The following is a 20,714-nucleotide window of genomic DNA, read 5'->3' as shown; positions in this document are numbered from 1 at the left end:
ATAAGCAATGCCTGTGGGAAAGGAAGGCTTGGTAGTGGTTTACAAAAACTTGGGAAACACAAGCACTGAAGAATGAAAGGAACTGTTTAGGTTAATACAAAATTGCCCAAGGAAAAATATAAAATTAAGAAACAAAACATTTAAACAATTATCAGCTAAGATTTCCTAATCATTGTTTGCTTTAGTTGACTCCCAGGGGAGACAGCAGAAACTTCATTCTGTAATCTATTACTTGTTAAAGCATTACTACAGGTGCAGCAGGGAAGCAAATGCCATTTCAGAGTAGATTCTGTGCACCAGAGCTTGGACTAAGACTGTGTTAGTCAATACTTGCTACATTTGTTATGGCCACATCTTAAAAGGTAGGCTCTGAATCTGCCTGGAGTGTAATCAGTGCAGGATCACATGCAAGAATGGCAGACAAAGAAGAGAAGGTTGTGTGTCCTCTCTCCAGTCCCATTCTATGAGTTAGGCAGAGAGGTGACAATAATCTAAATGCAGCAGTTGAGACCATGCAATGGCAGAGGAGCAAAGGTGTTCAGTGGGGACTACACAAGGAGTACCTTCTCTGGCCTCTTTGGGGACGTTTTCTACTTTAGAGAGATTCAGGCATGCAGGTGGCTTTTTTCTTCTTAGACATTACCATAACTCACACCATGACTGTTCTCCATGTGCCTATAGCCCAGGCCCCTCCCTGTCAGAGGAAAGGAGGCATGAGATGGACTTGATCCAGGCAGGATAACACATGACTGCAGACCCAATCAATCCCTGCTCAGCAACCAAATTGCTGGTACCAATACAGCCACGGACACACCTCCTGATACAAACTTCATCTGACTTCAGTGTTTTCACACTGTCAGCCACAGCAGTGTCCTACGCAGGCAGTGCTGAATAGCTCTAAGCCAACAGAAAAAGTGAGCTCCTACTCCTAGCTAAAATAAAATACATGTAACTACCCCTGTAGCCTTGTATCTATACATGTAAGCAAACATACAACTTAACATGTATACCCGAAAAGGACTGACAGAGGACAAGGACAAGTCACAAACAGAGAGTTATACTTCAAAATTCAAGATCGTATTGCAACTGTGCATGTTCAGTGGCCTGTCTTATAGTTATTTGCAGCCAGAGAGAACTGACACTTACTCCAAACAGTGGAAGTTAACTATTCAGGAGTGGAATCTTTTATGCACTTTACCTAAAAACCAGCTGCACAGCTGAATATCCATTAGTTCAAAGGGTGCTCTAAAATGTTTGCATCTTGTTCTAGTGGGCTGGGCTCTCCCCTTACAACGAGTGCAGCAGATGCACTGACCTGCAAGGAACCATTTCTCATTTACTCTGGTGTGAATGCTTGTGGACTTAACTGTACTGAGTTTATTTTAGGTTAATGCTAACTTATTACATAAAAATATACAATACGAATTACAGACCATGTAAACAGAAACTAACGAAAGACGGCATCCGTGGTATGTACAGAGCGTTCTTTTCCTTAAGCTCATCTCCTCAAAGAAACTGAAGTGCTGTATTTGAGAAGTGGCACAAGTTAAAGTCGTGTCACCCACTCCCTTGTTGAGTCCTGTTTATTAGACACTTGAGAAGAGGCCAAGGGCAGAGAAACAGGCATTCAAGAAACCTCCAAAAACAGGCTCTATCAGAAACAATACACCATTCTACTGTGATCATCCCAAACCTCCACAAAAATGCAGGCTGTAGCCTTTTGGACTATTACAGCTGAACACTGTTGTATTTTTGAGAAATTATGTAAGAGTCTCTCAGTGCCAAAGACAAATAAAATGTGGGTTGGAAGAGCGCATGAAGTAAGTGTGTGTAAGGAAAGAAAAAACAAATCACAAACAAACCAAAAGAAAACACATTGCTATAATGTCTACCTTTGGTGGTTTATCTAAAAGAAGAATCTGTTTAAAAATGAAAAACAAGTTATCAGAGAAGCTAACAATGTAATTTTTTCCAGGGGAAGAATTTAAATCCTAGGGACACAGTAGAGAAGGTAATTTTCCTTTAAGTACATTTCAGTATTATCTGAAGTGGTTTAAGTGTGCATTTAGTTTGAAAAAAACAAACCCACCTACACTGATGTTCTGAATGGCCTTTAAAAAAAACAAAACCAACAAAATAAATTCACAACAACCTGAGTGCAGTAATCTCTCTTTCTTCACTTCAAAGGTCAGTTGTCCTCCTAGACATTCAGATGCTTTACTAAAAGGAATGAGCTTTCAAGACAAAAGAAAGCAAGTTAAAGGGCAGACTAAAGTTAATGATTTCCAAATATATTTCAATGCTGAATTTTTAAAACTAGGAGGTGGAAAGGGAAATTTTAATTAGCTATAATATGCCTATTTTGAACAAAGCTTCCCAAGATTTTGACATACAGTCAGTAATTCTATCAAATTATACAGGCTGGATGGTTGAACGCCAGGATTAGCTCCATGGACTCTGCCTACTTTTAAAGGAACTGTGACCAGTCAGTATTATGAAAGCTACTTTAAAAATATTCATAACCTGAAATTTTCTTACAAAATTCTGACACAGTTTTCCATGATTAGGAAAAAATTCAAGCATAGCATAATTAAACAAAACATTTCCATGTGAGCTGAAACTTTTCCTGATAAATCATTTCAAACCCTTCCTTGCATGAAAAATTAAATCAAAACAAAACAAAACAAAACAAAATAACCTCTCCTCAAGATTGTTACTTAAAATAAATCATTCTAAGTTTATTGTGTCATTCCATTGCACTGTGAAAACAAGACACATTTTAAAGGAACACTTCATTAACACCTATTTGCCTTGATTCCTGTTATTTCTGTAGTTCCAATCTCTGAATTATTCACAAGTAATTAAAAAAATTGTCAAAAATCTTGGTTTTTCAAATTATGCTTCGTACCTCTAGCAAAACCAGTTCTAGTTCTGTACAATGTGCATCAGCATTGCAGGAAATAAGTGTATCCTTGTAATGGGATTAGGTCTGAGGAGAGTGGGCTGATCTCCTCCACACAAGAGACTGGTCCTGAACAGTCAGGTAACAAAACATATAAATACTCTGGTATTCTTCATATAAATACTCTAGTACAAGGGCTGAACATGAACCAGGAGATAAAATAGAGAGCAACTCAGCCATTTAGGGGTTTCAAACTTATTGGCTACAGGAGATTTCCAAATGCAGGTCCCCACATAAAAGGTGAAATCTTCAGCTGTCCCCATTATTCTAGGAACTAGAGAGGGGCTCAGGTGCCATAAAACATTTCACACACTGCTTACACTGCCATTCACATTTAACAAGCTTCTATCAAGGACAACACAGCACTCAGCTTCAGGGTTCAAAAAGATTAATTCAATTCCAGCACTCCAGAGTTTGCCCCTTACCAGGCTGAATTATTGACAACTAGAAAAACAGTGGCATCGTTGAAATGCTGGGTAACAGACTAAGATCTATGAAGCAGAAATATCCCAATGTCTGGAAGAACTTGCTGCACAGTAGGGACAAACTCAGCACATAAAATCACCTTTGCACAGGAAAAAAGTAGGCACAGGAAAAAATGTGCTCTGATGCGTCTGCTTTTTCTAAATCTGCTTTAGTGATTCCCGAGTGGAGGGAGGCACAGTTACCTCTAGCTGTAAAGGAGCTTTGATAGACAGATGACTGCACAACTTGTGACATGAATAATCTCCTCCTTTCTCCCTACCACTTTATGGTCAGATAAGAAAAAATTTCCAAAGAGAGTACAATTTGTCTCACAAATGTTGGTTTAAGAAAATAGGGGGGGAAATATAATTTTAGAATAAGAGATTAATTTAGTTTACAGATAACAAAGTAAAAAATAAAGATTGGAGAATTTCTTGCTGTAGACCTTAAGAACAAGCAAGATAACTATTGAACCAGTTTCCTGTTAGATGCTTTTCTTGAACATACAACATCAGAAAACTCTGATAAGTCTGACATGTGGCTTGAGGACAGGAGATGGCATCCTAAGGGTTCCTGGTCCTTGGCAATGCACAAATTTGGATCCTCGGAGATAGAGGAATGTGGAACTCTGCATTCTTTTCTGCCTTCTCTACTGACCAGATGTGGTTTTACCATAGCCTCTGGAGTGTCCAATATTGATTGGTTCAAACCAGACATCACTGGCCAGATAAAAGTGTAATTTTTGACCAAGCTATCATGGATTCCTTTCATCCCTGACTTTACAATCACTTCAGAGAAAGATTTTCAGGCTGCAGAAACTGGCTGTAGATTTTGAATATCTAGCATTTCTGAGTTGTTCAGGAACATGTTGTTTATATAGTCAAGAACACAGATGAGGACATTTTCAAAATTTAGATTCTGATTTAATCTTTCTATCTGGAATGGAAAGGTGTGGTGGGGATTTAGCCCTGACATGACTATGATTTGTTAATATTACAACTCTACTTGTACATTCCATATAAAACTATGTTTTCTCTGAAACTTTTAAACTGCTAAGAAGTTAAATGTCATAGTTCTCACTGTGAACACGGAATACTTTACAAAAGTTTTCTTTAGTTTGTGTACACAGAGCCAATCCTTGTAACTTCACTTCCCCAAACTGCCAAAACCTCTGTCCTTACAAAAACTCGTATTTTTTCCAAAGAGAGTGTTTTGAAACAGCTCATCAAGTTCACTCACTGTTCAAAACAAATCATTCTATTTACCATGGGGTCAACTTCTCAAAACATCAGGAAAAAGATTCTGATGTACGTAACCTTTGTTTTCATTCTACTGTTGGAATTAAAGTAATATCAGGATTTTTATAGACATAATATTTGTTTTGTCCCTCTTCTACATGGTTTAACCAGCTGCTAACATAATCATCAAAAATTGCCACGGAAATGGATCATTGTTAGTGCCACTGAAAACAGCTACATCAAGATAATCCAGTACTACCAAAAAGATAAAAATTACAGCAGGCGAATATCAAGAACAACACATACTTTTTTTCTTGAGGGATAGCCACTGATATTTCCCAGATTTCAGAGTTACATCTCTTTTGCATATATGTTTACTTCAGAGTAAACATATGTAACTTGTGCACACGAAATGTTATGCCAGGAATGGAAATATGACCAAAAAAACCCCAAAATCTTCAGAACAGAGAAAAAGAACAACTAATATTTTAATGTCATTCTCTGTATTCGTTAATTCACATGAATTTTCTAATCTTCTAATACCATTTCTCTTTGTTTACATACATTTTCTATCTCAGGTGGTCTACAGATCATTTCCATCTAGCTCTCCTCTGCTTTCCTTCATTCAAATTTAAGACAACGAAAACACTGCCAGATGGGTAAATTCTCTGCACCTTAGCAAGAACACTTTCATTCCCAGATATCCAGCAGCTACAGAACCAAATGAACAGATGAAAGCATTGACTGGGACAGCCAAATACATGGGAGAAAAATGAGGGACTGGGATCTCCTCTGTCCAAACCCCAGCTGAAGTGGTCCAGCATGTACTGACAAGTCTTTTTGAAATAACCCAGACATGCGAGATTTTTATGGAACAGGTGCTGACTGTGGGGTTTCAAACTGCAGAAAGTCAGCAATGATCAAGGAGAGGCACCAATGACCACCTGTAAGCTCACTGATTGTGCAAGGCTGATACTGTCACTGGAAATCTCCCATTAGTTGGCAGCAAAAATCCCAGCTAAAGATGACAAACATGGTACATATCCTCCCTCCCAAGAAAGAGAGGATGGGACTAGAACTAATGTCAAGTCTAATTGGATTGCTGGCAATTAGGGCAGGAAAAAAACAAATACAAACGAAGTGTGTAGAAAAAAAAACCCTATTTTTTTCCAATGGTCATCTAGCAAAATAAAGTGCTGTTAACAGCTGCATATACTGTGCACAGGATATTGTGAGCAGAATTAAGCATCTGAATGAATCCTGCATGCAGAAACAGACCAAAATCAAAGTAGCATTTGTCATTTAATTTTAGGTCAGCTTTGGGGATAACCTACCACAGAAATAAAAACTTCGCTGTAAGCTTTCAATTATATTGCCTATTGCAACGACAAAACTTTCATTGAAATCATTAGAAGCTCAAAGGCTCTTCACAAACCATTTTTACAACACCAAGATCAATCTCTGGTTAAAAAAGATACAGCAAATTCAGGCAAAATTCCTCTGACCAACTCTCCTTTAAAGTCTCCCTAGATATTAATTTAGTTGTATTAAACAGTACAATGAAACAAAGTCTGAGACTTTTCTGAGGGTCTGCTCTGAGGGTCTGTTACCAATCAAAGAGCAAGACAAAATTTGCTGCTTAATGTAAGGGCTTCAGGTGATAATGCAGCTCCTGAAGGAGCACTACTAATAAATCCACTGACAAGGAAGGGTTTCAATCAGCAACACAACTTTTTCCAAGGTAATGAAAGGTTTAACCTTGAACCACTGAAACAGTGGCTCTTCCCAAAAGAAACAGCAATGCTGTGATCCAGCCTGAAAAGCTGAGGAGCCCAAACAAGGGAAAGAAACAATTCAAAGTGAAATAAATTGGAGGAAAGGAGAAAGCAAAACAGGCTTTGCTCTCTAATTCTGCCCATTAGTTTAAGACTAGCTCAAGCACATCTGCTGTGTTACCCTCAGCCTGACCAAGGTGCAGATATGCCCCAAGGGATTTCATCCCCTGACAGACTTAACTGGAGACTGTCAGTCTATGAAATCAGCAGACAACACGAGGAGTTTGTGCATTACAACACACTTAGGTGCACATTTCTCATAGAAGGACTCTGCTTTCCTCTTCTGAGGTGAGAAAAACCCTTTAACCCTTCTGAAATAAAAGCTGCTCCTTAAAGGACAACCCGGTGATGCTGGCACCATGGCAACAGTGGCACCATGGCAACGGTGACAGTCAGTAACTTCATGATCTGCACAGCTTTGATCCAGCCACACAGAAGTTTTTTCAGCTGCTGTAAATTGCTTTGAGAATTTTTATTTCATATTTGCCTAAATGGCTGCACTCATCTCCATCTTCTCTAAAGCATCTTCTTTTCTCAGAGGTTTTGGTCACCCTCTTCTGCCCTTTCTTTATATTTTATCTTTCTTTTTTTAATGTTTTTTTAGCATTTTAAAAGCAATGACGGTAAATTCTAGGGGTTAAGAACACAATTAATTCCATGTATTGTGACTCAAAAGCAGCCAGAGTTCCAACATGCCTTAGCAGTCAAATCCCTAATTGATAATGATAAAACTTACTTTTAGTATTAATGAGTCTATCTGTTTTTCATGCCAATAGATTCTGACAAAGCTTAAAATTACCTACATGTAATGTTTAAAACATAGAACATACTAAAAACCAAGGGAGAGGGTAGATCAAATGACAAACAATAAGCAACTTGTCCTTGAATATATTTTTACAACAAAAGCAGGACAATTGCTTGCCTCTAGAAAAATCATCATATATTTTAGGCTGTTTTTTCTTTATTACATTACAAATACCTAAACCAATAATCTCTGTACTGCAGATGAGTATTTATATATATTAGCTTTTTGATACTAAGAAAGCAAATTTCTTAATCAGCCTGGCATGTGTTTAGAGGGAAGATAATCATCTGCATTTCTGTGGCTAGGTACCTATATGCAGTTCCAGTATTTAAAGAATATTTAATATATATTGTTTATATATATATATATAAAGAATCCTCTACTTTCTATCACATTTATGAATATTTTTTCAGTGCTGTTTTCTGTAAGTGCTTTTTGTTTCCAGGATTTGAAGACCAATACAACCATGATGCTTTTCCTGCAAGTGCAAGGTGGGACCAACAGGTGGTTGCATCCTTAGAGCTTCCTTAAAGTCATTGAGCATCATGTGAATATCAAAAGAATTGCTGAACTACTATCTAACTTCATTTTTTTAAAATTCCATATAAGAAAAATTGGCGAAGCTATTGTGCTTGCACCGTATACAACTCATCAGCAATTTGGCTGCATGAGAAAATGAACCATTAAGGTTTCATTTCTTGCCTTTGAATCACTTCTAGAGGATCATCTGCCTTCACCTCTTTGAGGTATGTGGCACCTGTTTAACAGCTTTCAGTCATGGATAGCCATTTTGACTCTTGGCCTTAATTTTCTTATCTCTCCACTGTTGTTCTCTTTATTAAACTTTATACCAGCCACCACAAAGACATGATGATTATTTTATGTTGCAGAAACATCTTACAATGTTAAAGTACAGTAAGGAAAGAAGGATATGTGGATCATGGAGGATTAATAGAATCTATGTAAGAATATTCTTCTCTTATGAGAAACAGGATATTATGTTCATATTTACAATGATCAAAGAGGAACAAGGCAAAGCAAGAATCTTCCTTTACAGCAAGATTTACATCCATCGATGTATAAACATGTATCTATATATGTAATTATAAATAAAAGTGTACTATATATACACACCACAGAAATACATAAACATACATGACTGATGTATGATAGGGCTGAACTAATACAAGCACATTATAACTTATTCTGCTTTCCTCAAAAAAAAAAAGTGAGACATTTAAAGAAAATCAAAACTCTTTGCTCCTTGGAAAATACCACATTGGGTTGAAAATTATGGCAGTGATTTCTTTCTGAATATCAAGTAGCCACTTCACACTACCTTCATTCAGACATAAAGATCAGACTTTCTGATCAAGGACAGAGCCAAAAGAAGAATCATTGAGCTTTGCTATTGGAGATAATGGCCAAAGCACCCATTTCCCCTTCTAAGAGCTCAAGCAGGGACACCAGTCTTCAGCCTATAAAGTGGCTATAGAACAGAACCCAACTTAACAGTACCTCTGCTCATACTTTAAATATTTCTCTTAAATGTGCCCATCTGTAATCCAGATACTATTATTACTTTCCAGTTCTAAGGACACAAAGGGAACAGCCTGCACAATTCTTGCAATCATGGTCCCTATGTGTGCTTTGCTGATATGGAAGCATGATTAATCGTGATTCGAACAGTTGTATGCACATGCACCAGCCTAACAGCATCTGTTAAGGTCAGTTCTGCAAATGAGAGGCACAATCCATGCAGCCTAAGCTTTGTCAAGTGAGGACAACAAAAGTCATTTAACAGGGACACAAGAAGGCTCCTTTATACCAAATAAATTTCATTTTCTTTGAATTTGCCAAGAAGAATTTTGCCCATTCTTACTATTTCACCAAACTTAAGACCCAACACTCCCTGTTTCCTGTAGATGCTTCATGCATTATAATGCTTAACTGCACTTTTCCTGTATCTTTTCAGCCTGTCAAGGAGTCTCTTTAGCTTATATGCTGCCTCATTACCGCAGGTAAAGGCCTTAAATGCCTCTGACATTTAGCCTCTCCCCTGAAACCTCTAAGTTCAGAAGCTGACAGGGCAGTGTGATTTGTCATCTTGTTCATATTTTATGAATTATTAAATATTTGTGTAATGGAATAGGAATTTCAACAGCAACAACAACTGTAACGTGTTCTACCTACTAGGACCACAGACAAAAACTGGATTGGACTAAGATAAGGTTTAATCAAGTATTGGATGATGGCAGAGAATTCGGGAGAATTTATGATTCTCCCCTAATGCAGCAAGTCTGGCATCAATATGCACATCAGAGAAAAGGAGGTATTTGTATCTTAACCTTAGTTGATACAAACTTACATCTCGTGGCATGCAGTTGATTAATCTTTCCCTTTCTGTCCTAGAAAAATTTCCATATAAAGTCTACTACTGTTGAAATTGTTCAGTCTGTGGAACCTTTTAAGCAGATCCAAGCCTGTAAAAAATATACACCTCTCTTTACTTTTATTCAGTCTCAGAATTATCTTCTCTTTGAGACAGTGAATTTTACTGGTATGGTACACTGTGTGAAACAATTACTTTTTCTATTTGTTTTGAGAAGTATTGATTTTCAGTTTTGGGCAGCAGTCAGCTGTACTAATCCTCTTCTGCCACAAAATACCACAATAAAATACACTTCATTTTATCTTAAGCTCAGAAAGAGCTAACCTTCTGTAATTCCAAGTTATTCTTCATCTCATGAGATCACGAAGATAACTCAGATAAAACCACCATGATTTTCATTGTCACACTTAAGTGGTGAATTTAACAGCCAAACTGACAGTTTGCTATGTATATCTGGAAAGAAAGGAGCTGGCTCCTTGGGAAGGAAAGAGCTCAGCATCTGCCTTTGCCTATCTTCTTCCCAAGTGCTGGATGCCCATGAGTAGGAACAGTTACTATAACTGCCTTGCAGGATAGGATGCACTTCCAAACTCCTCACAGGTATACCATGACCACCACAGCAGCAGTTCAGTGGTGGCTCAGATGGCCTTCAGGAGAAAAGAAAAAGCTGGTTCCAGCAGACAGCATGTACACTAGATAATTTTAACTAGATAACATCCACAAAACAAACCAGAAGCCTGAGAGCAGTAAAAACCCTCAGCAACCTGGGAATTCAATAGAAAACTTTTCTTTGCCACATGGGCCTCAGGCGGGTGGTTGCCCACCCAGCTGTACACTCTGAAGTCACTGCCATAACTGGCCCAAAGACCCAGATAAGGACTAGCCCAAGACTGATCACATCTGGAGCCCTTTGCTGTGGAGGAGGGTGGTTGAGTGGCATGCTTCACACATTCTCAGAGATTGCGCTTTCCATGCCTGATTGCCCAAAGATCTCATGCTGAACACTGCAGACTGAGACTGTTGTCAGTTCAAGATCTGTGCATTTCTTGAGTGCATCTTCCACCCCTCCTTGCCCCCAGTGTCACTGCCTCTTTCTGCTGTTAGAGAACAGACCTTGTGCATGCTGTTTTTCTTATGTATGGAAAGCCCAAATGCCACTGAAAGGGTTCAAGGAGGCTGTGAGAGACAACGAGGATGCACAGCTTAAGGGGAATATTTTATTGAAAAGAAATGCAGTGCAGTTTTCCAGTGTTAAAATCTATAGACACACCTGAAGTGCCTATGTTCCTTGTCAACATTATCAGATGTAAAACATTTTTCTGTCATGACTAATTCAGAACTCTGTGGAGGATATCAGCAGTATCAAAATAGCATAGGAAACTTTGGAATGCGTAATCAAGTTTTTTTTACAAAAATCTGTTAGTAAAAATAGCAAGTTTCCATCACCCTCTATCCAGATGACACAGTTTTGGTATTTCTATGCATGTAAAGTCCATTTCCTATTGTATTTCCCATCTCACAGCTCCTTTGGGAAAACTTAATTCATAAACAAACAATTCCCAGAGAAGATAACTAAATCTCCCTACTGACTCCTTTCCATACTACCCAGTAATAATAACAGAGCAAAGTCTCTGCATTGCCATTCTTTGGTGTGTTTATGCTGTTTTAGTAATGATGTAATGGAAAGAAAGTGACATGCTATTATTACTATTATTATGCTGAGGACTGCAAGGAAAAACTGGTTTTCTTTAAGGTTTTATTTTTTCATTTAAAAATTACAGCCTTTCCAGGGCTTTGTAACCATGAAATGTTACAAAAGGTCAAAATATTCCACCAGAAACTTTAAAAAATGTGACACTTGAAAAAATGTTTTTTTAAAAAACATTTATACAGCTGATCAATTTTGAGCAATGACTTTTATGAGCAGTGTCACAAGGTTGCACACTGTGGGCCTCAGCAGTTTCTGTGTGTCCCGTTCATGGGAAGACAGTGACAGAAGTGACTGTAGCTGACTATACTCTTGGCCTCCCATTTTCCTCCAAAAAGAGTTGGGGAAGCCTCTGCAAACAGACTCATTCTTTTCTGGCCCCTTAGAACAGCAATCCACAGCAACATGCATGAAGACAAAGCTGGACTCTGCCTTCTCCCTCTCCCTGGTGGCTGTGTAGAGGTCAAGAACAGCCCATAGTCAACTCCTGAGATTGTCTGAAGCCTATGTGACTTCCCTGAGTACCACATATTTCAGGAACAGAACATAATTCATTTAGTCTGCCTTTCCTACAGCTCAATGGCTGTTGGCTGACTTTTGTTGAAAGTCAAAATCTAATCCTTAAACAGGTGTACAGAGTCAGACTGAGAAATTAATGCACTTGATGTTTGGCAAAGAGTTGGAATGAGTTGGGGAGGAAGAGAAAGGCACAGAGTCCTGTTTCAGAGAGCAGCAGCTGAAGTTTCTGAAGGAAGCCACCTGAAGTGTGACACCCAGTGCCTATCATGGACGTCAAGCCTCAAGATCAGTGAGACAGCCTGGAAACATTTCACCCATGAAGGTATTTAAAAATCAACAGGACACATTGTGAAACGAACAGAGAACCAGCAAAGCAGAAAAATGTGGCTATATCTTTCTCGTTTTTGGAAGCCCAGCCTTAGCTAGCTTTGGAGCCTTCTACATTAGTTTGTTACAGAGTGCACAGTTCTCCCATGTAATTTTGGCATTTTCATCAGTGCATTAGCAACGGAAATGACTTCCAAAACAGTTCTCATTCTTTTCACTTCTCTTTGTCACAATAATGATTCATCTCCCTGCCTCAGCTCTCCATATGCTAGTAACTCCAGGAGACTAAATAAAAACATGGGAGACAAGGAATCTGTTATGCAGAGGAACAAATAAACCTGCATTCTCTGCAATTCAAAATTAGATTAAAAAAAATTTACGTTTGAACTGTTGTTTTGTACTGTCAAACATATAGAGATGGTTTGTCAAGGCTAGAATGAAAAGGTATCTTCCAAAAGACATACTCCAAGCTCACAGTTCTGCCTTTACCTTTACATTAAAGGACATGCCAGTACCAAACATACACTTCAAATGTATATCATTTATACCCATGGATATCATGGATAAAAGGAAACAAACTATTTCAGAGCATCTCTTAGGGCTCAAAGTTAATGTCTGCTGAGACTGGATTTATTATATTAAGCACAGCGGAAAATTGTGCTGTGATACCATCCAGAAATCACAACACATAACTTTGTGTGACCATGTCATGCCCAAAAGCTGTGTAGCTGGCTTTTTCAGTGGATACACAACTGCAGCCATTTAAGCCACCCTCACAATATTAAAATTTTCCATTACCTGGTGATTCAAAATCTCCAACAAGTCTCAGCTGTTCTTGTAAGACAGCTTCCTTAAATTGCAACAGTGCCCCAGGGAGCCTGTGTCACTTAGCTTAGTGGCCATGTAGCACACAATGAAGTTGTTATGGAGACTCATGTCTCCCCAGCAATTATATGGTGTAATTAGTGTTGGCTGCTACAACATAACTATGAAGCTGTCTCCATGGAGACTACCTGAAAACCGGTATTTTTAAGGTTTCATCAGCTAGTCTTTTTTACAGACCCTAACAATGCAGTGAAGTTCACACTGATTGCCTTCTCTGCTTGAAGCTCAGCTGAGAAACACATTTTCTTTTCCAAGGTATTTGCATAGTCCCCATGGTGACTCACAGGAATCAACTATTTGTAGCAAGAGTAAATGTACATATTTTACACAGTGAGGACCAAACAAAACAATGAAGATTTTTACCATTTTTAATTGTCTTTATCCATATATATATATATATATACACATGTACAATAGTACACAAGGTGTGTAGATGGAACAAGTTCAATTCTACTTTTATGAACCCCTTCTTGGAATCCCTGAAAACTTCAGGATCACAGAACCTCCATCTCTCAGATTAAAGATTCACTTCTAACCATATTGGTGCCACAAAGAGCTCATACCAGTAGTGTCCAGATGGCTCTAGGACACAATTCTCCCTCTCTCCCAGGGTTTTGGCTTGCAGATGCAACTGCAGTTGCCGTTTTTCCAGATTGGGTGAGCAGAAATCTTGAGACAGTCTTGCACAAAGTGCAGGATCTTTGCCACATGAAAACGCACTGTGTTTATGGAACTTCAATGGGAGTTTATGACATTTCTGCCTAAAGCTTTATGAGGTCTAAGCCAAGAAAGCAATGGGATTTTCAGCCAAGAATTTCACTGTCACTTTTGTCTGAGCCAGCAGCATGCAAAGAAGACACTACTTCAGTCTACAATATAACCAAGTAGACAAGTGCCAGAAAACCAAAGACATTCTTGTTCTGGTTATGATATACATATAGAATTTTTAAACAGAGTTTTTAATTCCAGAATCCCTGTCCCATTAAGGGAGAGAAGAACAAGGGAGAGACATTTACTTCAGAAGGTACCCATGGCAGGGCTCTTTTATAAATTTCTTGCAAGTAAATAGCCCTCAGCAGAATATTTCCTAGCACTTGCATGCTAAGGAGAAGTGAGAGAGGAATTAAGAGGTGTACAAATTGAAGCACATGCTTTGGCAGAGGCTTTAAGATTGCAACAATGTGGAAAATCATGAATTCATTTTTTTCTCTTGGTTGGTTCACCCCTGGAATTACAGCAGACAGAATTCTCATGTGAAATGCTTTATGTGAAGAGAGGTACAGTGAGCAAAACCAGGCTAGGAGCCCCAGAAGACCTGCAGTTTTGGCCTCTCCATTTTGTGAGAAGCAGAGAAAAGAGAACTTCTGCTTTAATAAAAACATCAGTACTTTTCCAGCCATTAAGATGGATATCATCAATTATTTTTGCACTGACATGAAGAGGGGTCTAGTCTATCCATTCTCTTCAAGACACCATGGGGACCAAAGAAGCAAAAATACAGGCACAAAATATTAAATCCAAGACTACAGGAGTCATTCTGAATAGCAAGAGGGATTCTGATCAGCCCTTATATATTTGGGGGGAAGACTAAACCTGCTGGGGTATAAGCACATTTGGTACACAGAACCCACAGATAACAGATGCTTTCAGACACTCCTGCAAAGCTACTTTCGCAATGTCTGGCAGCCAGCATTAAACACAGGATGACCTGGGGCATACACATCTAAAGTTAACAAACAAGGAACCAAAGCAGCTGTCAGAGGATGCTTTTATGTATTAGGAAGACTCCAACACTGTTCAGATAAATTATAGGTTACATAATAGTGCCTGGGATGTTTATACAGAAAATAGTTGCATACTCCTGATCTGATTATTCTATATTTCCTTCCAACCCATGCATAGGAAAATCAGTATAAACCTCAATGAAACCTAATTTCAGTTATTCAATTTCCTTTCTTCAGGTGAGGGAGGAAGAAAAATAGAATTCAAAATTCACTGACCTTCCCATCTGTTCTTCCTGTTTATAACAAGCTACTTCAATAGGTTCCCACTGGAAACAAGCTGAATTCCCTACTCCAAGTTTATTGGGTTAACATTAAACACAATATGGGAATATGAATTCATAAGTAACGAGTATCTTGCTGAATTTTTCCATTCTATTAATGATTCAAATTATTTCTGCTGCTTAACTTTTAGAGACCCTAACAGGCTTCATCACCAGATATAGATAGGCAACCTTAATCAAAACAAACTCACTGACAGTACTGTTAGAGCTCATTAGCATTCTCACCAGATGCTTCTGTCAGTATATAGGAACATCTCCAGCTTTTTCTTTCCAGTACATGACCCATGATACTAGCACAGCTTTCAAATTAAAACAAAAAATCTCAGTAAAGCTTCAGATCCTTGCTTTTCAGGGGATTAAATCTGTGCAAGGCCATGACAAAGCATTTAATATTTCTTGGATTTCTTAAAAACATTTTTTTAATAGAGATCACTTCACTGATTTTTTTTTCTTTTTTTTTATTTCTCAGGAATTTATACAGATATGACTAACACATACACTATTTGCTTTCACAGAAAAAGTGCAGAGAGCATTTGTCACTATAGTTATCACACAGGACTTTATACACAGAAGAAACCTGTGCTTCATCTGTCTCTGTACAAAGCAATGCTCTGACATGAAAGATGTCAGAAATCATTCCATGGAAGAACTTAAAAACCTCACACATTGATTAAGTTGCTGCAGACAAAGTAAAGATCATAACAACAAGTTATGACCCAGCTCCAGTTTTTAAGTGAATGAAAAATTAGAGGGCAGGGAGGCCAAATATGTGGGCTTCACAAAGAATGTGTCCTTGGATGTGCAAAGCAGAGCCGATCAGATCTCATTGTTAATTTATTGGAAATGAAGCTGTGACAACAATCTCAGCCCCAGCTCATCAGTTACATAGGTACAAAGCATCCAAATGGAAAACAGATTTTCTGATTCCCTGTACCTCCCTAGAGGCCTGTGCTGCTGTCTGAGGACTACAGCATTCTCCTTTCTTGGCTCATTTGCAAGATAAATATACTCTGGCCTTAAGCGCTGCTCCTTTCCAACTGCTGGTGAAAACTCTAGTCAGTCTGAAAGATTAAGAGGATGATCTAGAGCACTACTCAATCCAAGAAAAATGCTCATGTGGGAACGCAAAGCTGTTGTTGTGACCAGAGGTGGTTTTATTTTTTCCACTGGATCCCATTCTGCAAGCCCAGATACAAATACTTTCTATCTTTATTCTTTATCCACATGAACTTCCTTCCTTTTTTTTTTTTTAAGGGAGCCAGACACTTAGACTTAAACAGATTTTTACAGTGCTAGTTAAATGCTGCTTTTCTGCACTCACGATGGTTTAAGATGTGACTGACAGAGCCCTCATACCTGGGCAATGTTGAGCTGGATCAGTATGTAGTTTTAACATTTTCAAACACCTGCAGGAAGCTGTATTAATGATCAGACAGATGGAACTCACATCTTAACTACACAGTACATACATTCAAAGATCCTTCTATAATGTTCTTTGGGAGAGTTTTTTGGGAGCTGGTAGATCAGCCCCTACCCTTAAACAAGCTCCAGTTCAGCTCCTGCTTTCTGCCTCTCTGTCTCTGCTTTGATTCCTGTTCTAAAACTGATGTATGGCGCCTTCAAACTTTTCAAGTGTTCACTGACTTCTAACCCCGAATCAGCTGCATTTCCACACTTGGAGCAGCAGTTCCTCCATGCTCCTCATGCATCCTTAGGTGGGTATGATAGAACCCTAAAATAAATCACATAACAAACTTTAAAACACTAGTGGGGGACATTAGAGAAACTGCTAGTGTTGATAAAATTTTAGTGCTACAGGCAGATCTCATGTCTTCATTATTATTGCCCTCTTCAAACTCAAGGTAACATATATAATTTGAGCACTGGGTTAGAAGCTACAACAGGAAAAGGACTAATTACTCTGTTACAAAAACCTTCCAAGCAAAATAATTAAACCGTGTACATTAAAAAGCATGCACTTTTAAGACTAACAAACAGATTAAATTCTCCCAGTAACACAGGGACAAGTTTTTAGTTGCTTTGAAGACACGTAATTTCTGTGACAACAGTGTCTAGAACAAACTATGTATCACTTACATCTAGAGATGGCCAAACCTCCACAGACCTAGAAACTCTTGAACTCTGGGAAAACTTTGATCCAGTCCAGACTTTGTGGCTCTGATCCACTTCAGCTGGGACAGACCCAAATCTGCTTAAAATATATTTCACAACACATCTTTGCCTGCATTTTTTCCCAGTAGGTCATAAATACCACATGTAAAACCATTTACCCTCATTCACAACACCTACTAGCAGAGCCAGCTATTCCAATCTACAACCCAGAATGTTACAGAAAAAAGAAAAAAGAAAAAAGAAAAAAGAAAAAATAAAAAAGAAAAAAGAAAAAAGAAAAAAGAAAAAAGAAAAAAGAAAAAAGAAAAAAGAAAAAAGAAAAAAGAAAAAAGAAAAAAAAAGGCAAAAAAAAAAGCAAAAAAACCCAAGTTTTAGATCAGTTGACTTTGCTCCCAAGGATCAAGAAGAAAGCTAAGGTACTAAAATCAGCACAGTCAGAATATTTGGAAGAAATTCAAAGTGAGGAATGTCATGTGACAGGTACAGTGGGGAGCAGCTTGCAAAGCACAAACCAAGTCATCACTTCACTCTTGCTATCCCCAGAAAAAACAGACTCATTTGAATACAGTTTCTAAAGAGGCACATTATGCAAATCTACAATTTGAGGTGGGGAGGGGGGTTGATAATGTAGCAGCTTCATTCACTGTAGTAGGAAAGGTGAGATCACAAACCACATCGTAAGGTTGTGGTTTTCAGATGACCTAGCTGAAAGTGACAAAACTAAAATCCAAGGGAAGTGGAGTCTGACAAGCTCTTTTGACTGCATTCACCACCAATAATTGAAAAACTGAGTTGTTAATAGCTTAAATCAAGTACAGCCAGACCCCAGATCCACAGATCATAGGATAATTCCAGCAAGAATGGACCTCAGGAGGTCAGACTGGGGTGCTTAGGGCTTTATCCAGTCGGGTCTTGTAAACTTTCAAAGACGGAAACAGCACAGCCTGCCTGGGCAACCTCTGCCCTTGCCTGACTTGTCCTTGGGGTGAAAAAATTTTTCCTTGTCTAATTTCCTTCTAACCTAATCTGAACCTCTCTGTTTATTTTACACACCCCTACACAGCACTGTGAATAGCCTGGATTTGTCTTCTGGATGATTTCTCCATAGTTACTGGGTGGCTTCTGTTTCTTAGGTGCTCCCAAAGATGTCCCTCTTCCAGGCTGAACAAGCCTGGTCCAGCAGCCATTCCCCAAAATGCAAGTGATCCAGTCCCCTGACTTTCCTGGCAATCCTCTGCCAAACTCATTCCAGTTTATCAATATCTTCCCTGTATTGAGGTGCCTAAAACAAGGCTCCCGATTCCAGGTGTCGATTAACAAGTGCCAAGGAGAGGGTCATGATCACTTCCACAAATTTGCTGTCTATCCTCTTATAAGTTCACCCCAGGATTTTGGGGTTTTCTAGCTGCTAAGGCACACTGTTGCATTATGTCCTGCTTGCTGTCTACCAAAATCCCAGGTCCTTTTCCAGAGTTGCTTCCCAACTGTGCAGTCCTCAGGCTCTATTATTGCGACCAAGCCTTCCCATGTGCAGGGCTTCACATGCCCTTGACGAATTTTCTAAGATTTCTGTTGGCCCATTCCTCCAGCCTGTCCAGATCCCTCTGGAAGGCAACCCTATCCTCCAGCATTATTGACAGGTCCTCCCAATTCTGTGTCCCTTGGAAATGTGAGTGCACTCTCTTCTCATTCTTCAATAAAGCTCCTAAACAGGAAAGGACCCAGGACAGATCCCTTTGCCACTCTGCTTGTCACAAGACTCCAGTTAGAATAGGAATCATTAACCTCTACTTTCTGAACCTGATTCTCCAACCATTTTTTTTACCCATATAGTTGTCTGCCCATCCAGACTGTAGTACTCTTAATTTCTATATAATAATATTGTGGGACATACCATCAAAAGCCCTGGTAATGTAAAGGCAAATGACATCCTCAACTCTCTCCTGCAACAAAAACAGTGAGAGTTCTGCTATTGAACTTCAGAGAATTAGTTGTAACTCTTGGCTCAGGAAAGGCACACTGCAAACCATGGCTGGTGCACACACTCAGGTTATTCTCCAAAACACCTTTGGAAAGTATAGGTTTGTAGTACTGGATTCAGTAGTCCAAATCCTTAGCTGGAATAATTATCCCAGTTCCATTACACTCAGCCTATACACAGTATTTAATCTCAGATAATCATTCTGGGATATTATACACCTTATACTTGTTGCCTGAGCACTACTTGCAGGTTGCACAGACAGGACCAAGGAAGCATCAAGGAGGAATAACAAGAAAAACTAGAAAGACACAGAAATTCCTCAGTTATCCTGGGAGATGCACAGATCCACTGTGTTCCTGTGGGGGTCTTTCTCTTACCTTTGCAAGGAAACTCCAGGCTGCATATTGCCCTGAGGTTGTGCTGCTTTTTAGCTTCACTGTGTGCAACATCAGAAAGAATCCCAACAGTCCACTGCAAGGGATGGGGAAACTTGTTAATAAAATCTCTTAATTTCAACTAAACAACTTTTTACAGGCATCTTGGTTTTCCTGATGGAGAACTGAAGTGTTAATCCCATTTGGAGAAAGCAAGCTGGTGGACAAGTAGCTTACATTATGTCTAGTACATCTAGTGTTTGCTCAGTCAGTGACTAGAATCTGAATAAAGTAAGTCTGACATTCTTATGGCTGGTCTCTAATGAACTTGCATAATCAGAAAAGTAGAGATTATTGAAAACATGAGGGGAAATATTAACTTCAGGCATTGAAATGGCTCTGAATAACAGCAATGCTAATTTCAGCAGGAACCACACATATTTGGCAACTAACTCACTTCAACCTCCACAGAGCCTTCAACTGAAAAAATAACCACTGGAAAGTTTCTGCCTGAAGCTTTCAAGCTGTTTAAATTTCATGAAGCCTAAATTCCAATTAGGAAGTCAAATACATCTCTACTGTTTAACAAATAGATGGCTCAGTCGTGCTGGGAACAGGATACTCCAAAGTTCTCTGCTGACAATTGAATTAAGAGAAGTTTGATTCTCAAGTCATAGGACAGCAGTCCCCAGCACTCCTGTGGCCAAGACTATCCTTAAGGAAATTCTGTTCCACATCTCACCAGTCCTTATAGAGTTTATGAGGTTTGGCTCTGGATTTTGTTTCACTTGTGACATATGTACAACCCACTGATTGTGAGCCAGTGGAACAGTGAAAACCAGCAAGAAGGGAACAGAAAGGGACTTCAAAATATGTAAGGCGCAGATTAGTGTGAAGCATAAGAGATTACAAAGTGCTGTGGGAAGCTGCATGGGAAAGGAGATAGGATCAACACAGCAGACAAGTGGTGAAACAAAAAGTGCCTTGGTGTTCACAGAGGGTATGCAATTCTGGATAGTGATGCC

The 20,714-nt window shown here is 38.9% G+C and overlaps 1 protein-coding gene across 4 annotated transcripts in view; it reads right to left on the bottom strand.

Annotated features, from left to right (window-relative positions):
* The window catches only part of SLC35D4 (solute carrier family 35 member D4), a 55,971-nt gene that overhangs the window by 4,847 nt on the left and 30,410 nt on the right, over nucleotides 1–20,714 (bottom strand). For 3 of the 4 annotated variants that reach the window (XM_014254314.2, XM_014254322.2, XM_014254317.2), the window contains one exon: nucleotides 19,693–19,786. In XM_014254314.2, coding sequence (XP_014109789.1) covers nucleotides 19,693–19,786 — 94 coding nt within the window. Of the gene's footprint in view, nucleotides 1–16,709; nucleotides 16,934–19,692; nucleotides 19,787–20,714 lie in introns of those variants that run through there. The other variant, XM_014254319.2, reaches the window with a different exon arrangement.

The sequence above is a fragment of the Pseudopodoces humilis genome, chromosome 1, assembly GCF_049639895.1.
Source record: "Pseudopodoces humilis isolate 2021_Gansu_Grassland_sample_001 chromosome 1, ASM4963989v1, whole genome shotgun sequence".
In the NCBI taxonomy this organism is placed as follows: domain Eukaryota; kingdom Metazoa; phylum Chordata; class Aves; order Passeriformes; family Paridae; genus Pseudopodoces; species Pseudopodoces humilis.
Note: the sequence above shows the minus strand (reverse complement) of the source record. Positions and strands in the feature narration are given on the sequence as shown.